Genomic DNA, 27,665 nt, shown 5'->3' on the forward strand with positions numbered 1-27,665 from the left:
CGCGTGAATACCCAACTACCAACCAGAAAGTAGTTGGTTATTGCAAAATCTCATTCCCCAAAACACAATACTCTGATGAAGATTCCAGAACTGATTCTGTTTCAGACTTACAAATAATTGCAAATATGTGCATCGACATGTATTTTAAGGTCTCTATTTCATACTTACCAAATTATACAAATGTGTGCTTCGATATGGATTTTAAAGACTCTATTTCATATTTACCGATTTATACAAATATGAGAATTGATATGGATTTTAAGGACTTTATCTCTATTTCATACTTGCCAATTTATACAAATATGTACATTGATATGGATTGTCAGGACACTATTTCATTCTTACAAATTTATACAATTAGGAGCATCGATATGGATTTTTCTATTTCATACTAACAATTTTAAACAATTTCGGCATCGATATTGATTTTAAGGACTCTATTTCATACAAACCGATTTTTGCAAATATGTGCTTCGATATGTATTTTAAGGACTCTGTCTCATACAAATCAATTTATGCAAATATGTGCATCGATATGGATTTTAAGGACTCTATTTCATATTTACCAATTTATACAAATATGTGCTTCGATATGTATTTTAAGGACTCTATCTCATACAAATCAATTTATGCAAATATGTGCATCGATATGGATTTTAAGGACTTTATTTCATATTTACCAAATTATACAAATATGTGCTTCGATATGAATTTTAAGGACACTATTTCATTCTTACCAATTCATACAATTTTGTGCATCGATATGGATTTTTCTATTTCATATTTACCAAATTATACAAATGTGTGCATCGATATGGATTTTAAGGACTTTATTTCATATTTACCAAATTATACTAATATGAGCATCAATATGGATTTTAAGGACTCTATTTCATACATACCAATTTATACAAAAATGTGCTTCGATATTTATTTTAAGGACTCTACCTCATACAAATCAATTTATGCAAATATGTGCATCGATATGGATTTTAAGGACTCGTTCTCATACATATATGTACATCGATAAGAACTACCAGGACTCTGTTTCAGACTTAAAACAATGAATATAATTCCTTTATCCCTGTCACACGACAACATAACACAAGTGATTTTTATTCTAGCGTTAAGTAAGATCTATAGGCATGCTCTTATTTTACAAACTTTAATCAAGATTTAAAATAAAGTTTGGTTTTGTTTAAACATATTTATTTAAGCTCGATTACAAAACAAGTTCTTGCAACTTATATTAATCACTTTCCAGTCCGGTTCATGGAACCAACCAGTTCTGGTGTCATATGGAGAAACATGGTTGTGATCCGAGTAGGGCTCGAACCCATGATCTCTGGGTTGAGAGGCAGACACCTTAACCACTAGGCCATCGCTCCTTATAAATGTTATAAAGAATAAAGGTTAGACTGAAGATAAGAATTGATATTTTCAGTTTTTTGTTTTGTACATGTAGATCTACATGCACAACTTTCATTTACATAATATTTGGTTTTGACAATTTCATGCATTACAATTAAATAAACATAAAATGTCAACAGATATGATATGAGGTAAAGCTGTATTATTGTAGTCAAATTGATAAATCTTTTATATGCTTAAATCGTAAATGATAAATTGAACGTGATGAGTCAAGGTCAAATTTACTTACGTTTAAACGTTAACGTGAAATTATTTACAACGTTTCACCGTCGAAAGTAATTTGGCGTCTTAATTGTTGTAACATTTAAACCCGGATTTCATTTTCTAGTTTTATAATTGATGTTCGGAAATCTAACAACATTTAGAAAAAAATATTTTAAATGAAACAACTATAAAATCTTGTGTACAGGACAAATAAAGACAAACTTTTAATGACAGAGATCGGGACGAAGTTTCAATCGAATTAAAGAAAAAAATAGAAAAATAAAAAGAAGGAATAAGGTATTTGACGGAAATTGTAAAATGCAGACGCGCATGTGTTCAGATTCTAATGAAAGAACTTTTTCTGGGGATTTTTTATGTACAAACAATACATCAGAGAACTTTAGTTTGAAAGACACTGCGACAAAGCCTAGTTATAGACAAATACCTTGTGGATACTGTGGTGTAACGTGTATATATGATGCTATTGAAATAGGATTTATTATTGGAATCATCGCCAATGCTTTAGTTATTGTAAGAGTTATCAAGGACAAGAGATTAAGAGATCCGACATTTATCGGTATAGCCGCTCTAGCTGTACCAGATTTGTTATTTCTTGTTTTAAATCTTATTATCTCTTTTGAGACAGTGATTTTATCATTTACATGTCAGAAACCTGTCATTAAAAGTCGACCATGGTATATCATGAATTCAATGATTTGGTTCTCGGCGAATTCTCATGTAGCATTGCTAGCTGTGTTACGGTATTTATCTATTATATATCCTATAAAGTCATCGATATATCTGACACCAACTAAAGTGGTTATTATGTCAGCTTGTGTCTGGAGTCTCGGGATATGTTTACTGGGAATTCTTGCTGGTCTTATAACATTAAAGATAGTTCTTCCAGGAACGTCTAGTGAATTTATCATCATTTGGTGGATCACAGTTTATTTAATACCATTGACAGTTACAACTTTATTACATATATTAAAAATGTGTCGGGTGAAAATGTCGATAAAAGAGTCTACAACCGCATCAACTAGACGATCAATTCGCCGGATGTCAAAGATTGTGCCATTAGTTATCATCATGGCAACTGTTCTACCTTTGCCTAAACTTGTTTATAACTCTATTAGAACATTCGGTAACGATGGCAACCACATATTTCCTTCAAAAACTTTCAAATTGCATTTTGAAGGCATTTCTCATTTAGTTTACTTAATAAATCACTGCATCAATCCGTTTATTTATGGATTTTTATCAAAGAAATTTAGAAAAAGTTTGAAAGAAATGTTTTCATGTTCGAGCTGTAATTGCAATATCAACAAAATTAAAACACAACTTGTGCCAAGAAAGTCTAGAATTTCAAGCTGTGACACAGTTTCTCGTACAAATATAAGTAGCATAAGTAGTGTTGATAGCATAGAAAATCCTAAAAAGTGCCAACGTGTTTGTAGCTTTGACAGCGACGACAATAAAAAATACTAGAAAATGTCAACGTATTTGTAGCTTTGACAGCGACGACAATAAAAATACTAGAAAATGTCTACGTATTTGTAACTTTGACAGCGACGACAAAAAATCAAAGAAAATGTCAACGCGTTTGTAACTTTGACAGCGACGACAATAAAAACACTAGAAAATGTCAACGTATTTGTAGCTTTGACAGCGACGACAATAAAACATACTAGAAAATGTCAATGTATTTGTAGCTTTAACAGCGACGACAATAAAATGTCCCAGAAAATGTCAACGTATTTGTAGCTTTGACAGCGGTGACAATAAAAAATACTAGAAAATGTCTACGTTTTTGTAACTTTGACAGCGACGTCAAAAAATCAAAGAAAATGTCAACGCGTTTGAAACTTTGACAGCGACCACAAGAAATCAAAGAAAATGTCTAGGTGTTTGTATATTTGTAACTTTGACAGCGACGACAATAAAAAATCTTAGAAAATGTCTACGTGTTTGTGTATTTGTAACTTTGACAGCGACGACATAAATCTAAGAAAATGCCAACGTGTTGGTAATTTTGACAGAGACGACAATAAAAAAATCCTAGAAAATGTATACGTATTTGTAGCTTTGACAGCGACGACAAAAAATCATAGAAAATGTCAAAGCGTTTGTAACTTTGGCAGAGACGACAATAAAAAATCTTAGAAAATGCCAACGTGTTTGTAATTTTGACAGCGACGACAATAAAATCCTAGAAAATCTTTACGTGTTTGTAATTTTGACAGCGACGACAATAAAATCCTAGAAAATCTTTACGTGTTTGTAGCTTTGACAGCGGCGACAATAAACAATTCTAAAAAATGTCAACGTGTTTGTAGCTTTGACAGCGGCGACAAAAAATCACAGAAAATGTCAAAGTATTTGTAGCTTTGACAGCGACGACAATAAAAAGTCTTAGAATATGCCAACGTATTTGTAACTTTGACAGCGACGACAATAAAATCCTAGAAAATGTCAACGTGTTTGTAGCTTTGACAGCGACGACAATAATAAATTCCCCCAAAAAATCAACATTTTTGTAGCTTTTACAACGACGTCAAAATATACTTTAAATATGAACCTGTTTGGATCATTATAAACGACAACAGTGGGGAAAAAACGACGACCGTGTTCGCAGTATTCGAAATTGAATAAGAAATTTTATCTTGAAACAATTGAGAAAAATACTATATTACATCAAGTATACTAAAAATGTAATGTGTAAAAGAACATGGAAAAGAGATGAGCAATCTTAAACATTGTTTCATTATATTAAAATCAGTGTTATCTTTTGTGAAATATCATTATTTGATATACCATTTGTAACATGCAAATGTAATTTTTGTACAATTTACACTTTTTTCAAATTATATTTAAGAGTAACTATTGAATTGTTTACCACCTTATGCATGTTAATTGTGTTGAAAGTCAATAAAGAATGCATGACATTGATTATTTCGTATGAACTAATAACGTTTTCTGGATATGTATTTGATTTTACTATCTTTAGTACTAACTTTAAAAAAATCACCTGCTTCATGTATGCATCTGTAATCGTACATAGAGCTATAATATGTAAGTTACAATTAAATTAATCACCGGCATCTTGAATGGTGTTAAGTTGATTAAAATAACCAGAATTAAATTATTATAATAATTTGTGATAATGAATAAATTGAATAACTGAAGCTGACTGTCAAAGAAAAACATTTGAAAAAATAAGCTTATGTTTGAATCTGATACTTATATGTCAGATTTGTTATTATTTATATTAAATATTTATATCAGACTGAGCGGAAGCGCAGGCTGTTCTGGATCCATGTTGTTCGCAAACCCATTATGTTGGTTTTGTCGTGACGCGGCTCAAATATATTTGACATATATTACTATATGTATATTCCATGGGAATAATTACGTATATCCACGAGTATTATCCGTGTACGTTTATAATACATTCGTTATATGAATGGAATTTCTTACTAATAATCTTTATTATGAATTTTTATTGTTGAAATTTCAAATGATTTTATCTCCATTTTAAACTGTTTGTATATTTTACTATTGTATATTTTAATTTTTTTGTATCTTTTATAATGCTTTACATTAATACCTACTATAATTAATAAAATACGCAAATAGCCTTGTTCTTTTATATTTCAATAGTCTAACTTATCATAATCATATAGTAATGTAAAAATGTCTGAAAAACCGCTCTAAGAATGATATACTTTATGAACAAAAATGTATATGGAATGTTCCAAACAATAAACATTTATCACAGATTAGGGTTAACCATACAGCAAGATATATGAATGTCAGAGTTCAGTAAAGGATAAAGTTCAACACTTCTATGTTTGTGGTCAGACTTGATAAACATTGTTGTAAAGTAATATTATCAAAACAGTTCAAAATTAGGTAAATAAATAGAATAAAATTAAATGAATATGTGTACTTTGACAAAAAATAAAAATGAAAACGGACACTTATAGCAGAAAGTTTGAAAATAGTCTAAACTAATAAGAAAGGGGGAAAATAAGATCAAATACCAGGGAAGACAAGTTATCAATGTGATTGGTGACCCAAACTTTCAAAATGTCTATTATCAGATTATAAGATTCTACAGTTTTCATACCGTCTTTATGTCCATAAAAGCTGTAGCATACTTCGTTTAATGCCGTAGACATGACGATGATGCGATATTAAATGGCGATAGTATTTTTTTTCTATTTTTGTAAATTATAATCCCTTAAGAACGCCCAAAACGGCAAAACTGAAATGTTGCAGGCTCGGTTTAACAGAGCCTCTTCATGGAAGGTACTGGAAAATACAAGCTGCCGTTCACGCTCCCTAGCACCTGCTTTAGCAGAATGCAACATTTAAACATGAAAGTGGTGAAATATTTAAGTCAGAAACATATGCAGATGTTTTGAACGGTGGTAATCAATCACCTCTTAAAGAAGTGTAACACATATAGGTGAAATACCCGTGATTTGATAAATCTTGATTGACAATTATTTTTATATTGTATCTACAAATGAAACAGAGTATAAGAAATCCTTTTTTCTTTGTCTTTTCTAGTAGAACAGATCAATCAAAATAGGATTAGCCAAAATATATCACAAGCAAAAGTAACCCAGACCATATCAACAACAGTAAGCAAGAAAATATCAAACTACAGTAAGCTAAAAATATCAAACAAGGGTAAGCAAGAACATAACCAAACAAGTGTAAATCAGAACAATCATATAAAACAGGGGTTAGTTATATAAAGAAAGAGAAAGTCGGAACACTATGTGGCATAAACATATGCATGGGTAAATATATGTATTTATTTGATTAGATTTTGGTATATTCTTATCTAGGGGAGTTATTTCTTTGAATATATTAATAAGAGATTAATACACGGCAGAGTAGGGCCGGAAGGTGATAATCGGCCCGCAAAATGAGTAATGGCCCCGAGGGCTTCAGCCCGAGGGCATTATTCATTTCATGGCCGATTATCACCTTCCGGCCCTACTCTGACGTGTATTAATGTCTTTAATACACTTGATCTAAAAGTAGCATTAAAAAACAACAACAACAACAAATACTTTGAAGTTCTTTCGTTGAAATTCTTGTCTACACTTCTACTGTTTTGTACAGAGATGTTTACTGTTTGTGTGTTCAAAGCAGTAGAATCTAGAAGCAAGTTTTATACCCCTTACGGGTTTTGAACCCACGCGTCCGACAGTCCTTAAATTAACAGGCATATGTGTTAACCACTAAACCACGCCGCCACTGTTAAAATCTAATTAGTATGAAACACTATCTAATTAGTATTATATACCATAGTTAAGATATCAGCGAGTTGATTAATTACTGTATAATTAATAATGATGACATCCTAATTTATGTTGCGGTAAAAAAAACTTAAGTATTATTGATCGGCTGACTGCATTAGATAAACAAATACATTTGTAGTTTTATTTCTTCTTTATTACAAATACACACAATTGATTGATCATACAAATTTTATTAACTTTATTTATTTTTGGATGAACTTAACTTTTATAGAGAATACATTACTTATACATGAAATTGTTTTACTGTTGTTATTGTTGATTACAGCTCAGTGTAAAAGTTCGTTGTGGGGTCATCATAACTGGCATTCAGTAAACAAAGATACATTAAATAGCAACATCAAAACAAGAATATTACTGTACTGTTTATATCATTTAAATATTTATATATAAGTGACACAGAAAGGTAAAGATTAATATTTAGACGCTTATAAGACAAAATAATGAAAATGAGTGACGTAGGGGCTGATGTAGCTGTTTTAGACGTTAAATTTTTGTTGTCGGCGTTCAAGTATTTTAGTGTCAAGCTTTATTTAGTGCTCGCCATTTTTTTAAACCAAACTTGTCATCCAATGAAAACGCTCTATTTCTTATAAATTATGTGTGTTAATTTTCATAGAAGAGAAAAGTTGATACTATATCGAAATCCGTTCATAGTCGCCTTCTATTTTTCATAGTGTTTGTAAAACCGCGTAGTGACGTCATCTAGTATGAAAATAACAGTTATTTATGTGAAAGTTTAGAATTTCGAAAAAAAAATGCTTTAATCACGTGTTGAAATTGTAAAAAGGGAGATAATAAATGAGAAACATCGTTATCAATCAGTAGATTATTTGAGGTTTTATGACTTTGTATAAATATAAATAACTAGCATATGGTAACATATGCTTTATTTCTTTGCTGTCAAGTTGTTAGCTGAATTAACTATGTATATTTCAAAAGAATGACTATTAAAATGGTAATTGACCAATAATTGATTTTTTAAATCAGATTTCCCAGGAAAGCCATGGGATCAAACTGTCTTTTACAGATAAGGCAAAAGGAAAACATTTTTTTTTTTGTTAAAAAATAAAATTGCTTGAAGTACTTTGAAACAAATAGATTGGAAATAATAGATTCAGTTTTTGATTAGCAAAATTGTTTTTCCTATTTACCTGCCTGCTATATGGAAAGAGCCATGTCTGCTCTTTAAATCATGAAAATTACCTACTCAGTAAAATTGATAAAGCTTGTCAATGATTGGCTGTTTGAAAAGTCAGGAGAAGGTGATGTCCTATTGTTGCCAGTCAGACCTCATTTCATAAAGCTTTGTGTACTCTTTAAATATATTATCATGATCTTTTTTAGTTTCTACGCAATAAAATATGTCCTTGACACCTAGATTGAAAGCTGTGCCATTCAAAACGTATAATATTTTTCAGCAACTGTCGAAATTGCCAAAGAAAATTTAGACTTTGTGATAGGTTTTATATGCCAGAATAAACTTATTGATGATCCACGACCAGTGTTTATACATATGACCCCAGGTATGTATATTAAACATTTGGTAGAAAACTGTCTTATTTTACAGGGAGTGCTATTGTGATGTAGGTGTCGCACATTTGTGAAGTTTTTGTGTGTATGTTTAAACCTCTAAAATATTTGATCGGAATATGTTGAAACATAACACACTTGTTCTCCGTGATCTTACATGATGAGCACAGGTCCCTTAACTCCGAGTTACCTTTTCACAAAGGTATGCCCCCCCCCCTTGTTTTACTGTCAATCACTGAGAAAAATGGAGCTTGCTTGTTATACAGACAGCTCTTGTTATATACATTGTAGATTAATACCAATAATATCTGACCTTGAGCATGCTACTTCCTATCCTCAATTTAAGTCCTATACCTGAAGTATGAACTTGTATCAAGTATAAACCTATTTAGCCGAGTGTGCGTGCCTATATCAAAGGAAAAGAGCGCAAATAAGGAAAATACACGGCAATGAGCACAATATCTTCAGCTTTTTAAATTTCATCCCAAAGACTGTGATTTTAGCTGAATTAGTCTGAATGATCAATTTTATCCCATGATTTGCAATCAGTGTTACTAATGTATCCATTTTAAAAATAAATCCTGGTTATCAATTTGATATAGATTTTTTTCTAAATTTATTTTAGGCGTTAAGTTAGGAGAAGGGGCAGATTCCTTAGGTCAGCTGTACGTTACACCAAGGGATGTAATATATGTGAACAAAACTGACGTTATAATTGTCGGACGTGGAATAACGGAAGCTGAACTGTATCGAAGGCCGGATATGAGGCCTACTTAGAGAGACTGACGTAACCTTTCGAAGTTTTGTATTGACTGGTGTAGTCTTGTATTGAAGACAAAGTGACATAATATGGGAAAAGTGGGGTCAAACCATGTATACTTTGCTCATTAGTTGATGTTGGGACTAAAAATTACGAATATATATACCCGGCCAGTAGTTTCATTTCCTTTAATAATAGAAAATGAGATTTAATTGCATTGTTCTATGAAGGGAAAGAAATATAAAATGGTTTTGTGTCATAAGCCAGATATATTATCTGTAATGATGTAAAGTTATTGCAAATAAACAGACTCTTTGTGGTAGAAGTTTGGTAATTGTATGTTACAGAAAGCATATCAGACTTTACAGTATCAGATTTTACAAGGGATTTAAAAAATATTTGACTATAATCGTAAAATCTTCTTTCGGCAATATTTTGCTGTCTGTATTTACAAAACTGTTCAATGGAGTATGTCTTTTGTATTTCCATCATAGATCCCTGACTGGCTAAATTTATGCAATGGAACAGTTTATTCGAAGTTTCATATTTGGAACAGTTCATTCAAAGTTTCAAATTTGGTACAGTTCATTTAAAGTTTCATATTTGGAACAGTTCATTCATAGTTTCAGGGATTTCAATAACAAAATACAACAAAAATTTAGCCCCCAACAGTGTAGAACCTGATCAGAATGTAAGGAAGCACAGGTACTCTATACTAGTAACTGGCAAAGGCGAAACACTTCCGGTTCAAGCTGGTTGAGTCATTTTCAATTGCATCTGGGTTCTTTAAAATAAGATTTTTTAAGTTTTTACTATATGCATATAGGGAAAATCAATGACCCCCTGGGGCGGGCCAATTTTGACCTCAGGGCTTTTATTTGAACAAACTTCGTAGACACCCCTTAGAAGATGCTTCATGCTACATATCTTAGCTCTAGCTCTTTGGGTTCTTTAAAAGAAGATTTTTTTAAGTTTTTACTATATGCATATAGGGAAAATCAATGACCCCCTGGGGATGGGCCAATTTTGACCCCAGGGCTTTTATTTGAATAAACTTGGTAGACACTTATTAGAAGATGTTTCATGCCAAATATCAAAGCTCTAGCTCTTTGGGTTTTTTAGAAGAAGATATTTAAAGTTTTTTCTTTTGGTTGCCATGGCAACCAGAGTTATGCATGGAATTAAATTCTTTGAACAATTTTCAAAGGTGACCACTTAAGAAACATTCCTGTGAAGTTTGGATGAAATTGGCTTAGTGGTTTATGAGGAGATGTCATTTAAAGTAAAAGTTTACGGACGACGGACGAAAAGCGATCACAGAAGCTCACCCTGTCACTTTGTGACAGGTGAGCTAAAGAGTAATTCAAACAAATTCATTATCTGTTTAGTTGTTTTAATAAAATATGGAACAATTACAAATCATATGGCAAACAGCTTGACAAGTACATAACAACTTTTATTCAATATTATGCAAATCTGAGTAAAAGACAATAATGGAAAAATAAACACTATTAGTAAAATATATTTTTAAAGTGACATTATGCTATAGTTTGAAGGTAATGTAAAATATATTTTTAAAGTGACATTATGCTCTCTGGTCATATTAACCTCATTTAGGCTACATTCCACTAGTAACTTGAATAACTATTAAACATGAAAATGTGACTTCAAATTTCAGTTATATTTAATGAGGAAAAGAATATTAGTCACCTTAGTGCAGTAACAGGTTAGGTCCTTCTTAATTTAATAAGTGTTACAGTGTAACTTCTGAAAACCGAACACCTGTGGGACTAGCCAAAAAGTTCAGAATTTGGAAGTTTCCGGAATTCAGAAGTTCGTAATTATACATTGAACATTAATTGTTTTAAGACATGATGAAAAATATAGGAAGCTTATTAAATTCATAAAATGGCAAAATTATGGGACTTATAAGTTATAAGTACATTGTATATTAAATTTCATTATCACCTATAACTAAATGTGTTGCTTCCAAAATCATAAAAGGTTTTGGATTCTCTTATTACCTTGATTATCTCCCTTTACGTTAAAAATCTTAATACCTTGATTATTTCCCTTCAGGTAAAAAAATCTTAATACCTTGATTATCTCCATTCAAGTTATAAATCTAAATATATGGATAATCTTCCTTTAAGTATTACCTTAGTGCATTACACACAATTCAACCTTAATAATAATTTGAGCCGTGTCATGACAAAACCAACATAATGGGTTTGCGACCAGCATGGATCCAGACCAGCATGCGCATCCGCGCAGTCTGATCAGGATCCATGCTGTTCACTGTCAGTTTCTCCACTTGTAATAGAGTAGGTAAGCAAACAGCATGGATCCTGATCAGACTGCACAGATGCGCAGTCTGGTCTGGATCCATGCTGGTCGCAAATCCATTATGTTGGTTTTGTCATGACGCGGCTCATTTGTTTCACTCTAATAACAATTGTTCATACAAATAACCATTTTTTCACAAACCTGAATTATACAATCAAAGTTATAAATAAGGTTATATGTTTATTAATAAATGTTGAAAATATTTGTAAATTTTGAGGAGTCTATGTGTCCAGTATGTACTAACTGACTGGTCATCATTACGATAAAAAAAAAAATTCAACAACACTTTTTTTCTTTTGGCAACAGGTGATTTCACAGATGATTTTTCTTAGCACATACATGTATAATTTGTAGTTCCACATGTTAAAGAAAGGGCAACTGTCTTAGCACATATAATTTGTAGTTCCACATGTTAAAGAAAGGGCAACTGTCTTAGCACATATAATTTGTAGTTCCACATGTTAAAGAAGGGACAACTGTCTTAGCACATATAATTTGTAGTGCCACATGTTAAAGAAAGGGCAACTGTCTTAGCACATATAATTTGTAGTTCCACATGTTAAAGAAAGGGCAACTGTCTTAGCACATATAATTTGTAGTTCCACATGTTAAAGAAAGGGCAACTGTCTTAGCACATATAATTTGTAGTTCCACATGTTAAAGAAGGGACAACTGTCTTAGCACATATAATTTGTAGTTCCACATGCTAAAGAAAGGGCAACTGTCTTAGCACATATAATTTGTAGTTCCACATGTTAAAGAAAGGGCAACTGTCTTAGCACATATAATTTGTAGTTCCACATGTTAAAGAAAGGGCAACTGTCTTAGCACATATAATTTGTAGTTCCACATGTTAAAGAAGGGACAACTGTCTTAGCACATATAATTTGTAGTTCCACATGTTAAAGAAAGGGCAACTGTCTTAGCACATATAATTTGTAGTTTCACATGTTAAAGAAAGGGCAACTTTCTAATCACAACCTTAATAAGTCACATGCAACTATGTGTAGTCACAAAATAATTACAGATAATGAACATGATTTAAGATTTCAATAAGTAAAACATAAATTTCCCTCGCCAAATAGTTATATAAGCACTGCATTTCAACAAAATTATCCAACAGATTGTCAAATAAAGAGGAGATTTACAGGAAAACATAATTATACAATGAATCAAAAATTATTACTGAAATGCTTCAAAATCCCTTAATTTACAAATGATTACATATAAATAAAATACTAAAAACAACTACCTATGATGTTTACAAAGACGATTCCATTATGACTTTATTAAGAAAACACTCCCACCCACCTTCCCAACCTTAACCCAACCACCTACACAAACACCCCCTCCCCCGAAAAATCTTCAATTGAATTTTAACCATTTCTTATCTTATTTTTTACTACAAACACCAAAAGATAATGGAATAGTCTTTATAAACCATCTAAAACAAAAGTTATCAAAGTAAAAATCAACATAAAAATGACTAATAAAATCAAGTGCTAAAATCAAAATGGCAAGAGTTACTTTAACGAGGTCTAACATAAATCAACTAGTCCCAATGCTACCCTGAATTTAACGTTTGAAATGTTCACACCAGCAAATCTATGACTACAGCAAAGGCAAATAATATCACCTTCCTTCCATTAAAAAATTAACTGACTAATTCATTTGGCCCTGTCTACAATTATTGCGTGATATTTAAAAACAGCAAAATTAATTGTAAAATTGCAGACTTGGTTGGACTGTGCACTGACCTACAAAACTTAGATGTTGCTAAGGAAATATAATGCATTCCAATGAAATGCTTAAGACAACCGTAAAACTGCGGTCATTAAAAAAATAAGCGCATTGGACATTCCTGATTATTCCTTTATTTTTTTCCCTTTATCAAGTCACAATTCAAACCACAGGCTCCATTCATGGTGGTAGTCCCTTCCGTCAATGACCATATACGGTATATGATTTCCTTAAATAAAAACTGGCATCTGTACAAAATGTTAATCCTTAAAATATTGGGTAAAAGGAAGTTGAAAAAAAAGTGGCTTGACAAGTCACAAGAGTAAACAGGGCCAATTTATACATAATCACGGATAAAAAAATCTCTTCATTTTCATTTCCAGTTTTCACTTTTAATCATAATCTTTTAAACCATATAATCAGACAATAATACATTCAGTGATCAATTTAGCTCTGCATGATACAAAAAAAAATAATAATTAAAAAATAAATAAGCTAATTTCTTACTTTTTCTTTTTAATCAAGATTTCAATTCCCTACTGCATTATGTATTCTTTTCAAAAATCAAGCACGATTATAATATAGAAACACACTATGTAATAAAGCTTTTTCCATGCAAATTTACATTGCTGTATATTTTGTTTAAATCAAGTATAATACATGTACTAACATGTTCTTGTGCAATTATAAAACCTTATTGCTGAGTATGGTTTTAAAAAAAAAAACAACGTAACAGTTAACATGTGTAAAAGATAAAAGTTACTACTGAAAACAGCAGCAAAATCTCATATCTGTCACAGACATAATCATTTAGTTTTAAGACTTGATTCTTTTTAACAAACTCTGGTACCCTTTCCTTAACACTAGGTTTGTCACCAAACATTTACTTGAAACTCTGGTACCCTTTATCACCTTAAATCTTGGTATCATCCTATTTACTTGAAACTCTGGTACCCTTTCACTTCAAAGCTTGGTACCATACTATTTACTTGAAACTCGGGTACCCTTTATCACTTCAAAGCTTGGTATCATACTATTTACTTGAAACTCGGGTACCCTTTATCACCTTAAATCTTGGTATCATACTACCGTATATTATATAACTGGAAACACTGGTACCCTTTCACTCCAAAGCTTGGTACCATACCATCATATATCTCCATAATTCTAGTAACATTCCTAAATAAGTCAAGATTTCATACCAGTCAAATTTAATTTTTAAGTTCTATAAACATAAGTCATTGTTTGAAAGTTTATATTTATAAGTCATTGTTTCAAATTTATATTTACAATGCTAGAATCTTTTCCAAATTCATTACAAGTTTGGTACCTAGTCCTAAAATTGTTTATCCTTTGACATCTTTTTCAGCCTTAATCCGGTATCCAGCTATAAACAGTATCAGCTTCCAATTTAAAATCTGTTTCATTTATACACAAATGGTTCAGTTTTCTGTCTAGATCATCATAAAATATATACATAAAGTTATCTTACACTCAGTACTTGGTTCATTCAAATGTTAAGGATTTCAGTCTAAAAACCCAAGTACTGCTAACATCATGTGTGTAAATGAAACATATTTATCAACACTAAAAAATTTAATATCCCTATTTCATACATGGAAAAATGGCACAAAATTTGACAAACAAACTCGAACAGCACAACTAGAAAATTGGCACAAAATTTCGACAAACAAACTCAACTGCCAATGACTTCGTTTTATAGACATAAAATGGAGGAAAAAAAATGAAAGTATTTTCGAAATTGATAACACTGTTTTAAGATTCTAACTTTTATCTGGAAAATTTTCATAAACAGTGCAGATTCTCTTTACAACCTAAACTTTTTAAGCATATGACATATAAACATTCTAGGTGTAATTTGCTTATTTTTTCCAATAATCTCATCTTAAGAAATAGATCAAGGCTGTTACTTGTAAAATAGTAAAAACAGTTCAATGAAAATTATGTTCCAGGTCAAATATACAAATTATTTGAGGGAACTGAGTTCCAACATCATGATGTTGGTTACATGGGTAGAATCCGTTGCCACCAGAAGGCAAAAGGTTAAAATATCTACAAGGAATTAACAATTGTTTTAAGCTACAAACACATATTTTTTTATTTATTGTTCTGGGAGCTTTTTATTATTGAAAATTTGTGCTATTTCTCTCAACTTTGGCACAAAACGTTCATAAATCCAATCAGATGTGAATCAAATTTGAGCCGCGCCATGACAAAACCAACATAGTGCGTTTGTGACCAGCATGGATCCAGACCAGTCTGTTCATCCGCACAGTCTGATCAGGATCCATGCTGTTCACCTACTAACCCTATTACAAGTAGAGAAAGTGATAGTGGTGTAAAATAACTTGCCATACTATGACCCATTATCACATTCTTTTTTATTATTTTTCTTTATATTTCCTATTTAGCCAATGAGTGTTCAAACACATTTTATATGTATAATATTCTTATATATGACTCAAAAACAAAAGGAAAAACTATATATATTGATATGAATGAAAACAAAAACAAAATAACAATGTTTCAATATAGAAAATAAAACATAAAAGTTAATTCAGGAAGTTTCAGTATAGCATGAATGATGCGTCAATGAAAACAAAAACCTTCCTTACATGAAAGCTTTTCCTTCAACGCAACTTTGGGAAAAAAAAATAAACATCAATATAACTAAGCTTGTGTATTAAAAATATGATTGCACTTGAATGCATGCAGCTGTCACAAGATAACTTGCATATTTAAAATCAGAAAACACATGTGTTTTTTTTTTCAAAAATGGGGTTGGTGCATTATAATAGTTGTATGTATTTTGATACTTAAGATAAAATAAGATGAGAGAGGAAAAAACAACAGTTAAAAACAAAAAACTTTGTATTTTCACAAATCAAGGAAACCTTTACAAACATTAATTGTATTTTCACAAATCAAGGAAACCTTTACAAACATTAATAACTGCTTAATACTAGGTTATATAAAGCAATGAAAAAACACTTAAACGTTTCATAACAAACTTTCATTAACATTTCTGTTAAGTTTTAAGTTTCTAAAAAAAAACACAAAATAAAAATAATAGACATTTAAACAAAATTTACAACCTAGGAATTAAAGATCACTTTTCTGTAACAACCCAGTTGGTAAAAACACAAGCACTGTAACTTTAAGTCATGGCAAAAGCTTTACCTACACTTTAATATGCAACATGCATATAAAATAGTAAAAATTGAAGTGAAATCTTGCATACAAGAAAAGATCTTTTGAGTTTTAATAATTAATATATGTGAAAATTTATAAATAATACTTTTTATTTTTCTTTTTTAAAATTCTTATCAATGAAATATCACTTCAACTGCTTAAAGGAACTCCACTGAGGTTGTTTGACATGATGGGACTGAAAATATTTTTTCCAGATAAATGTGCCAGTTGATGTAGGTTTATACCACTAATCTTTGTGCAAAATTTCAGATCATTCGCGCACTTTGTTTTTCCAGAATAATTATTCAAATTGTGAAAAAATGACCCAAAATGAAAAGCGTTTAAACGCTTTTTACTCAAATTGGACTATGAAAAGCATAAAAATACGACTTTCAATTTATTTCAAAGTATATTTCTTACCTATCTTTGCATATATATCTGTTTAAAGTGTCACAGCTCATTTATGTAAAAAATTTAAATGTTATGTTTTAAGGCTTTTAAACCTCAGTGGAGTCCCTTTAAAGACAATGTTTTATGGCCTTTGTAAAGAAAATAAATACTAAAATGAATACTTAAAACTTTTTTTTTTCCTTTAAAACCTGAGGCATGTTAACAGTGTTAATATAATATATATTATATGATCTCCATGAATTTCAATATACATTTGTATATGCTTTATTCAGCTGACATTTAAGATATTTTTCAGTCCACATCATCCCTGGACAAGTCACTATATAATAAGGCAACATGCTTGTAAAAATCACAGCTTACTTAAAAATAACTCTTTCAATATGATCTCCATCAATTTCAAAATATATATGCTTTTTTCAGCTGAAATTTAAGATATTTTTCAGTCCACATCATCCCTGGATTTTAAATGTCTGAGGTATTTTATCCTGTCTTGCCTAGAGTAGACTATTACTGGGATACTGTCTGCATGCTAGTCACAGGGGGTGGTGGACCGTAACTTGCAGCATGGAAAAACTGCTCAGCCACTGCAACAAAAAAGTTATATACATGTTTGTCAACATTTATAATACTGCATGTTTGTAACGTCACTTTTCATTGGATAATTGTGGCATTTATACTATTAGTTATAAAGATTCTTGACAGGTTATATGGCCCTATATAAACGGTTGTGTGTATATATTACCCGAGCCGCAAAGCAAGGTTATATTGCAAACAACCGTTTATATTCGGCCATATAACTTGTCAACAATCTTTATAACGAATTTATAATACTGCAAACTGCCCTTTTCAGAGAAAAAAATGAGATTTCTTTATAAATTTACAGCAGCCGTGTATATAAAACTATATAAACGTCACGATTATCCAGTGAAGAGTGACGTTACAAACGTGCAGTATTATAAAAAATTTTATACACGGCTGCTGTCAATTTTCTAAGAAATTTCGCATTTTTCGCAAAAAAAAGGAAGTTTACTGTATTATAAATTTGTTATAAATATTCCCGACAGGTTATATGACCGTATATAAACGGTTGTTCGCAATATATTTTCAAACAGCCATTTTTATAGGGCCAATATAACCTGTCAAAAATCTTTATAACTAATAATGCATAGAATGTTTTTTGGTTGTTTTGTTTTTTAATTTTCCTTTCTCACAATGTAAAAATGCCCCTTTTCTCAAATTGTGACCAAAAATGCCAAAGGACGTTTTGGCTTAAACATATTTATTTAAGCTCGATTTCGAAACAAGTTCTTGCAACATATATTTATCACTTTTGAGTCCGCTTCCTGGAACCAATCAGTACTGGTGTCATATGAAGAAACATGGTTGTGACCCAGAGTAGGGCTCAAACCAATGACTTCTGGGTTGAGAGACAGACACCTTAACCACTAGACCACCGACCCCCCCTTTTTAAAGGACTTTTTACTGTTGTTCTACTGTGACACACCTTCCAGTGAAGCAAAATACTTGAACAAATGTAACTATATCTATAATAATTTCTGCTATAATTCAGCTTAAATCACCTTGTTGTAATTTATACAACAAGGAAGTTGTTGAAATCTAAATTTCATTACTTACATGGTGCAATAATATATAAAAATATCCATAGTAAGACTTGGTAAATCAAGCTGTCTCTATTTTACTTACTAGAAGATAAACACATATTTATATTGTTAAGCAGAAACATGTATTATATATTTTAGTTTGAGATAATATGGCGTCTAAAAAATAATATTGAAGACTATCATTTATACATGCACCTGGAATTATGTAATTAGTACATTAGAAATGTACATATCTTTTGGATATTCACTAAAACTAACCCTAACCCTAGCAAAAAAAAAGAGACCTCATTTGTTAAATATTCACAAATAAATAAATTTTAAGTTCACAGGAAGTGCAGAAGTTCTCCTGTTTTTGGCATTTGTAAATGAAAGATTTGATATTCCACAAGCTCAAATGAATATACATTTGTATTTTGATATTCCACAAGCCAAAAGGAAAATTTTGGTGAAAATTTTTGATATTCCACAGGACCAAATGATCAAATCTTGATTTTCCACAAACCAAATACTAAATTTTGATATTCTGCAAGCCAAATGGTAAATTTTGATATTCCTCAAGTGATATTCCAAAAGGCAAAATGCTAAATTTGATATTTCTACAAGCCAAATGGTTAATTTTGATATTCTGCAAGCCAAATGAAAAATTAGATATTTCACAAGCCAAATGATAAATTTTGATATTCTACATACCAACTGGTAAATTCTGATATTTCACAACTCCAAATGATTAAATTCTGATATTTCCCAAGCCAAAAAGTAATGATAATTGCTATATTCCACAAACCAAATAATAAATTTGATACCGTATAAGTACTTATTTCTGCGGGCTTAAAATTCTGCGATTTCTGTTGAAATAAGGGGTTTTAAATTTCTGAGTATCTTATTTCTGCGGTGTCATCATTCTCGCATTGATGCTTTATATTTCTGCGTTTTAATAAAGATTTTTTTTACAAAATTAACCGATACAAACAAACAACATTTCAAGATTTGTTGATGTTACATATACATAACTTCCAGTTAACATGAAGACAACAGATAAAGTGTTTTTGTCATAATCATATTGTATCGGTATATACGCGTTAATAATAAAAAAAAAAAAAAAAAAAAAAAAACGTGCAATAATAACAATTGTAAAATTGTATGTGTATAAATTTGAAGTGTGAAAAATAAACAATGGCAAAATCGCACGTAAGACACAAGATATTGTACAAATGCAAAAAGGGTATGTTTATTGCACCTGTCAAACTATAACAGTTTTATTTTACAAAAACAAATCAAGCTTAGGGTGAACGAAAATCATATAAACATGACATTTATTTAAACAAAAAGAACAAAGTAACATTTTTTTCTAATAATATATTCACAACTGATACATTAAGAAAAATCCCATTTTCAAAAGCCGATAACAGTACATAGTACTGTATATGTAATGTACACAATACTGGTAGTTGACATATTCCGACATATACAATAGGGAAAGGCTTAATTTTCTGCAGTTTTTTAATCTGCGGTGTCGTTATGAACCGCAGAAATAGCAGAAATAAAGTTCCCGCAGAAAAAAGTACTTATACGGTATTCCACAAGCCAAATGATAAATTTAAATATTCCACAAGCCAAATGATAAATTTCTGTTAAATCGTTACAAAATGTGTTCTTTGCTGTAACAACATAAAACGAAAATTGTTAGTGCCAAATGCCAGCAACAAAATTCATAAACTGAGGGCCCTTTCATTATTCATAAACTGAAGGCCCTTTCATTATTCATAAACTGAGGGCCCTTTCATTATTCATAAACTGAGGGCCCTTTCATTATTCATAAACTGAGGGCCCTTTCATTATTCATAAACTGAAGGCCCTTTCATTATTCATAAACTGAGGGCCCTTTCATTATTCATAAACTGAGGGCCCTTTCATTATTCATAAACTGAGGGCCCTTTCATTATTCATAAACTGAAGGCCCTTTCATTATTCATAAACTGAGGGCCCTTTCATTATTCATAAACTGAGGGCACTTTCATTATTCATAAACTGAGGGCCCTTTCATTATTCATAAACTGAGGGCCCTTTCATTATTCATAAACTGAGGGCCCTTTCATTATTCATAAACTGAGGGCCCTTTCATTATTCATAAACTGAGGGCCCTTTCATTATTCATAAACTGAAGGCCCTTTCATTATTCATAAACTGAGGGCCCTTTCATTATTCATAAACTGAGGGCCCTTTCATTATTCATAAACTGAGGGCCCTTTCATTATTACATTGCTGCAACTTCAATGCTCTTTGAGTCAAAACAGAAATGACAATTAGTGTCACAATTAGCCCAAGAATAATACTCACTCTGGTGACTTGGTGGGGGTAGGCATTTTTCAACATCTGATTAGCAAAAGCAACATCCTGAGGAGACGGGGCTGGAACCCCTGTTGGCATGGGAACAGATATTGGAATGGTTTTTGGCCTGCCAGTGAAGAGCTCAGCACCTAGCAAAGACAGATTAACAGAGCCAGATAGATCAGCTAGCATCTACTATAAACTATAAGTCAAAGATAGCTCTGATTAGTACAACAGAACATTAAAGATATACTATGCTCATATTTGAGTAAAATATTTTAACCGAAGAAATTTATAAAAACCTATGAAATTATAACTAAATACGTCTGATTTAAATAAAAAATGAATAATAGACTATATTTGAAGTCACATTCTCTAATACAGGACAAGCAAAGTTGATCTTGTCTTTAAAACTAGAACTCCGCGAGTCGGATGTGTCACCTTGTGAACAATATAGTTTAGGAGAAATGGCCAGGACAAAAATGAAATTTGAAATCAACGAAGGGCAATAAATCAAAAAATAAGAAATGCAGAGCTGCAGGTTCTGTGCACTGCACTTCTTATCAATAAGATCTATCATCTTATTAAGTTTCAAGTCTAAAGCTTTTATAATTTATGAGAAATGGCCTGGACAAAAATAAAGTATATAAATTAACAAAGGGCAATAACTCAAAAAATAAGAAATGCAGAGTAACACTTCCTGTGCACTGCACTTCTTCTTAATGAGATCTATCATCCTATGAAGTTTCAAGTCCATAGCTTTTACACTTTAGGAGAAATGGCCTGGACAAAAATAAAGTATGAAAATTAACAAAGGGCAATAACTCAAAAACTAAGAAATGCAGAGTGCCAGTTTTTATGCACTGCACTTCTTCTGCATGAGATCTTTCATCTTATGAAGTTTCAAGTCCATAGTTTTATACTTAAGGAGAAATGGCCCGGACAAAAATAAAGTATGAAAATTAACAAAGGGCAATTACTCAAAAAATAAGAAATGCAGAGTACCGGTTCTTGTGCACTGCACTTCTTCTTAATGAGATATATCATCCTATGAAGTTTCAAGTCCATAGCTTTTATAGTTGAAGAGAAATGGCCCGGACAAAATTAAAGTATGAAAATTAACAAAGGGCAATAACTCAAAAATTAAGAAGTGCAGAGTACCGGTCCTTGTGCACTGCACTTCAGGCTATTGAAAGAAGCTAGCATACCAAGTTTGAAGTCAATCAGACTTAAAGTGACTGAGTCAATATGCTCCGGACAAGCTTTAGGGGACGCCGACACCGACGCCGCCGACACAAGTAATCCCTATATGTCACCTTTTGAAGGCGACACAATAAATTACCTTTTTGACACGTGAATTGTTATGTTACATTTAGAGAATTAATGACCACTTAAGTCGACCCACTTATCATCTAATTAACACTTTCTTGTAAATTATCTTTATCTACATGTATATACTTATGTCATCGGGCGTTTATATGATGACGTTACTGTCCGACAAATTGGTGTAATAAATAAACATCAAGATTATCGCCGTTTTCCTCCATTGACAAAATCTTTCGATAAATTCAAACCTGGCCCCAGCTTTGCCGTGTGCAAAATGCGCAGCGCTTTTAAGTTTGGCAACCAAATAATCGGATGGCTTCGTTCATAGCCGACTGTCACGTTTGAATTTATCGAAAGATTTTGTAAATGGAGGAAAACGGCGATAATCTTGATGTTTATTTCAGCTGTTGCATTGTTTATATTACCGTTGTAGTTTAAAATTGACCATCATCGTGAAGAATTATATCTTTTGTGTCGTTGGACCAAAGAATTATGTGAAAATATTGGAAATGGAATAAAATACATGGTGATTATGACGGTAGGGTTCAGATTTCTTCCGGCGAACATTTTTATCTTGTGTATTATTATAGATGTTGAAATATGAAATTTTTTCAAAACGGCTTATATTAAGTTTTTTCATATATATGATCAGTGCATGTGCTGGGATTGACAAATATGCATTTTATTTGGATTTTAAAGGCGTTTTGAGCTCCAAACCCCAAGTGTCTGTGCATATGGCTACTCTCCAGCTTTACTGGTGGAGGAAGCCCTTACGATGTCCCTCCTTGCATTATATCAGGCACACGGGTAAAACCACTCCCGTTCTGTAAGCTAGCTGGTTATCTGCCTCCTATGAAAGAGTCATAAGTCAAAGGCAGGATTCAAACCCACAGTAGTGAGGGGCAAGTAGTTAATAACCTCTCAGACATGGATGCCCCCCTTCTCACAGTATCAATAAATTTATTATCACATATGCAAAACATTATGTTTGCGTAATTTATTAAATTGCTAGACTTTGCTACTCTTTCATGAAAACAAAGTCATTGACAAGTTATTATGAAACACTCCGGTGAGGTTCAAGTGGTCCAACAATAAAGCTCAAATACTGTTTATAATAGATATATCATGTATACAACAATGCTATTTTGCCTCAGATATTCAGATCATCCTCAAGAAATCTAGGTTCTAAACAACCTTTAATATAAAACATCATTGGCAAAATGAACAAAAGCCATCAATAGTATTGTCTGCTTGACATTTTTCTGCACAATACTAAAACAAGAGCCTGGATAATATAGAAAGTTCTGCAAGGGCAATCATTGTTAAAATCAAAGGACAGTAGAATTTTGCAAAGTCAAAGGGAATGCATAAAAACTCCGGGACTTCAACTCCTGTATTGGTCACAATTTAATGTAAAAATTTCAAGCTGTATACGTTTATAACAAAAGGAGTAACTAAAGGAAAGGGCGATCACTTAACCAGCTGATACTAAATATATCCAGTATGATTAACATCAAACACTGTGTTTTGAGATATAAATACATATATGGCAATTTCCTTTCAGTAGTTTTGAAGATTTGCACATAAAATTAACTCCGCCGTGAGTACAACAGTTCTCCGTATTCTTTAATTAGTTAAGCTAAAAATCATTAAATGAAATGGTGCACAATTTATTGAAAGACACTTTCAAGACAAAAGAATAAAATTTAATACCATGTCAAACGTGACGTTTAATGTATAAACTTTGCCTCAGATACTTTGTTATCCTCAAGAAGTTTAGGTTCTGAACAACTTTATTTCAAAATACATTATTGGCAAAACATATTATGTCAATATTGTCAAAATTACCTATAATTTGAGCATAAAGCAAAACTATCACCTTTTCAATGTCACACAAGTTTAAATTTGCAATATACTGTATCAAATACGTACCCCTGGTCTTTGACTGTTTATCAGCATTTTATATCATGGTTATAATTCAGATGTTTTTATGAGACAAAGTCTGAAATTGCAATTAATAATCTGCACATATTCTGACAATCAATGATGGCTAAACTTATCAAAGAACTTATATTTGAATTTGTAACTTTTTTCCCCCATCTTTAACTGATGGTAAATCAAGTCAGTACAGTATGCTTACTAAACTCACCTTCGCAGTAAATGAATTATCCTTCAAACTTTCATCTACTTCAACTTGCTCCTCCCTTACACGTCTAAAAGGACTGCTCCTTCTCTAAAATTACCATCAATAGATCATGTCAATTAGTTCAGAATAATGTTTTTATTAATACCTAACACCAAAGCACTCAAACAATGCTGCACTTACTCATTGGTAATTTTGTTACAAATAATTGTTTACTTGTACAAGTTCTTTCTCCAATGTCCAGAGGAATTTAGGACCATAATATTTTTTTCAATGTTCATCTAAGAATTCATTTCTTAATTAATTACATTCAATGTCAGGCCTCACTGATTTTTTTTAGGGCCAGTGACCCTCCAAATTTACTTGCTCTTCATAAAATGCACTACCCCTGCATTTTGATTAAAAATCAAACACAAAACTCAAATTTGCTAATTACCAGTCTATATCAGAATATACTTATTCCATTCAAATTTTAACTCACAAGGCTTAAAAATCGACCTCATGGCTAAGTATAAAACATAACTCTGAATGCATATGTGAGCCGCGTCGTAACAAAACCAACATAATGGGTTTGCGACCAGCATGGATCCAGACCAGCCTGTGCATTCACGCAGTCTGATCAGGATCCATGCTGTTCGCTTACCAACTCTATATCAACAAGAGAAACTAATAGCGAACAGCATGCGCAGGCTGGTCTGGATCCATACTGGTCGCAAACCCATTATGTTGGTTTTGTCATGACACGGCTCATGTATAAAAGGTTGTTGAATGCTGCTGTTCTTATGGAATCGATTCATCATACGCATCCGGTAAAGTTTTATACTTAGTCATAAGGTCAGATTTCGCTTGACAGTATTACTATTAAAATGGCGCCTGTTGTTTGATGGTTTTTTTTACAGAATAACTTCATTTTTATTAAATGTTTAGAGAAACATCATTTGGATCTGGATAATCTTACTCGGCCAGCTTGATCAATTTTTTACGCCCCCAACTTAAACTTTTACTCGCAAATGCAAGCTGGCAAGTGGATATGTCGAGGCCTGAATGTATGTCCGTCCCCAGTAACTAACTGATCCAATTACATGACCCGAGATGTGAACATTGTATCAATGTTTACATGCTCACAGACTGTCAACATATTTTCCCCTTGAATTTACCAATTATGACAGAGAAAGCCTTGCATTTGACATAAAACAGAAAGATGATCATAACACCCAGTTATCAGACTTCTATCCCAAACTCCCCATACAAATCAGATAATCTGGTTTTGTTCGAATTTAAGTCAAAATGACACTGTACAGTTTATATGGCAAGTTTCTAGCTTATTGCGGGAGGAAAACTTCAGAAGCCCCTTTGTGCATGATTTCAGGCACTAACAGGCACTTCAGTAGAACCACAAACCTTCCATAAGCTAGCTGGACTCATATGAAAGAATTTTAGGTATTTGCTGGGATTTGAGTCCACAGTGGGGAGGGGCAAGTGACTAAGTCAGCAACCAAATAACTACTCAGCCACGGGATCCCCATAATTATCTTGTGTTTTCAATGCTTTATTATAAAAATTTAATATCATGAACATCAAGTAGGCTATGGCAATAGCAGAAGTTAAGCTAGATCAAGATATTATTTGGGTATTTTAAACCTGATGAAAATACAAGTGGCAATAGGCCTAGAAAATGTATAAAATATCTTTGAAACTTTTCTGCTGACAATATAATCAAAAATCTATACAAACGCTGCAAATGAATATATTAGGATAATACTTACTCTCTGTGTTTTACTGTTACTCTGACTGGTAATATTCTTGTTATTAGAGTTAACTTCACGTGAGCCTGAGCTAACTTCTGAATCATCAGAACTCTCTTCAGCATCCCCGTTTACCTTGGAATATTGTGTAGCAGTTACTGGACCATTTTGTTTCCCCGCTTTAGTTTTACCAATAACTGGTGTTAAACCAGGTGATTTTGAAACAGATTTAGATTTTTCATTGTCAGAGTCTGAGGAGTCACTGTCTGAACTAGAGTCTGATTTACTTTGTGATTTATTTGGAACACTTTGGGATTTATTTACTTTAGAGGTATTCACTGTCTTTGTATTTTCATCGTCTGATTCTGAGCTAGAGTCACTTAACTACTTGAGTTGTCCTTTTTATTTATCTGTGATTACAGGGTTCGTACAGACATCAAATGCCAAAATTCAAGGACTTTTCAAGCACTATTTAAGCACGTTTTCCCATTTTTCCAGCACATTTGTTGCACATATACCGACACAATCTTCAACCTATGATGGATAGTTTGTTCACCATTTTTTGTTGAATACACATTTTCTGACATTATACAAGAACAACAAAGGGTGCATCAAATACAGATTAGTTCAAAACAACTGCAATTTGTCCACTTACTGTTACCTTGAGTAAACATTTCATTGATTTTGATACTAAATTGGATCTTTTTTTTTATTTTGTTAACCGTTGATTTTTATCAAAACTATGTAATTCTGTGATTCAAATATTTTCAAGCACATTTTAGCAAATTTAAGCACTTTTTAAGCACTTTTCAAAAGAGTAATCAAATTCAAGGACTTTTAAGCACTTTTTTACATTTTTAAGCACTTTTTAAGAAAGAGACTCAAATTTAAGCACTTTTTAAGACTGTACAAACCCTGGTGAATTTTTGGAGTAAGAGTCCTAACATTTTTATTTTGATACACCGGGGATTGTTGTTTATTTGAAGATGAAGATGCAGCTTTTTTAGGGGCTTCATCTTCTGAACTCTAGTGTTTTTTACCAGGATTATGGGAACATGAGCCATACCCATGGAATTGGGAATTTCAGCGATAATTTGTTAAAATTTGGGAAAAATTGCATGACTTAAATTTTGCAGTGATTAAATGAATGCAAAGAATAACTGTCTAGGAAGGCATCTTCAAACTATTAAACACCATAACAGTGAAAAAGTCCTTATTTTCCAAGATTTTAGAATTTGTTTTTAAATATTTTTATTTTGTAACTTTCAATTGGGAATTTTTTCCTGTGGATTAGGAAAATAATATACTATGAAAATGATTGGGAATGACCGAATATCGACTATAAAATAAGACAAAAAAAATCCCTGGAACTAGAGTCTGAACTACTGGAACTTGAATCTTTAGCAACTGCTTTTGGTGTTACTGGTTTTGCAGCAACTTTGGGAGTTACTGGTTTAACAGGTGTAGCCTTTTTAGGGGCTTCATCTTCAGAGCTGGAGTCAGAACTACTTGAACTTGAATCTTCTG

The 27,665-nt window shown here is 32.0% G+C and overlaps 1 protein-coding gene and 1 long non-coding RNA gene across 2 annotated transcripts; one reads left to right on the top strand and one right to left on the bottom strand.

Annotated features, from left to right (window-relative positions):
• The first annotated feature begins 1,582 nt into the window (after positions 1–1,582).
• Positions 1,583–3,634, top strand: LOC132749604 (somatostatin receptor type 2-like). The gene has a single exon (XM_060739430.1). It carries the CDS (start codon positions 1,954–1,956, stop codon positions 3,121–3,123), a length of 1,170 nt encoding a protein of 389 aa, XP_060595413.1. The 5' UTR covers positions 1,583–1,953; the 3' UTR covers positions 3,124–3,634.
• A 7,006-nt stretch (positions 3,635–10,640) lies between these two features.
• On the bottom strand, positions 10,641–27,664 carry LOC132749612 (uncharacterized). The gene is made up of 6 exons (XR_009628443.1): positions 26,160–27,664; positions 24,400–24,483; positions 20,934–21,073; positions 16,306–17,558; positions 14,478–16,265; positions 10,641–14,262 (listed from the first exon to the last, which is right to left on the bottom strand). It is a non-coding gene; the product is annotated as an uncharacterized LOC132749612 (long non-coding RNA).
• Between the last annotated feature and the right edge of the window lies 1 nt (position 27,665).

The sequence above is a fragment of the Ruditapes philippinarum genome, unplaced genomic scaffold (genome assembly GCF_026571515.1).
Source record: "Ruditapes philippinarum isolate M1 unplaced genomic scaffold, ASM2657151v2 ctg4743_1_1_1_1, whole genome shotgun sequence".
NCBI lineage: Eukaryota > Metazoa > Mollusca > Bivalvia > Venerida > Veneridae > Ruditapes > Ruditapes philippinarum.

What these genes read in the sequence shown, in the direction of transcription:
- LOC132749604 (XM_060739430.1), top strand. Translation starts at nt 1,954, where the DNA reads ATGCAGACGCGCATGTGTTCAGATTCTAATGAAAGAACTTTTTCTGGG.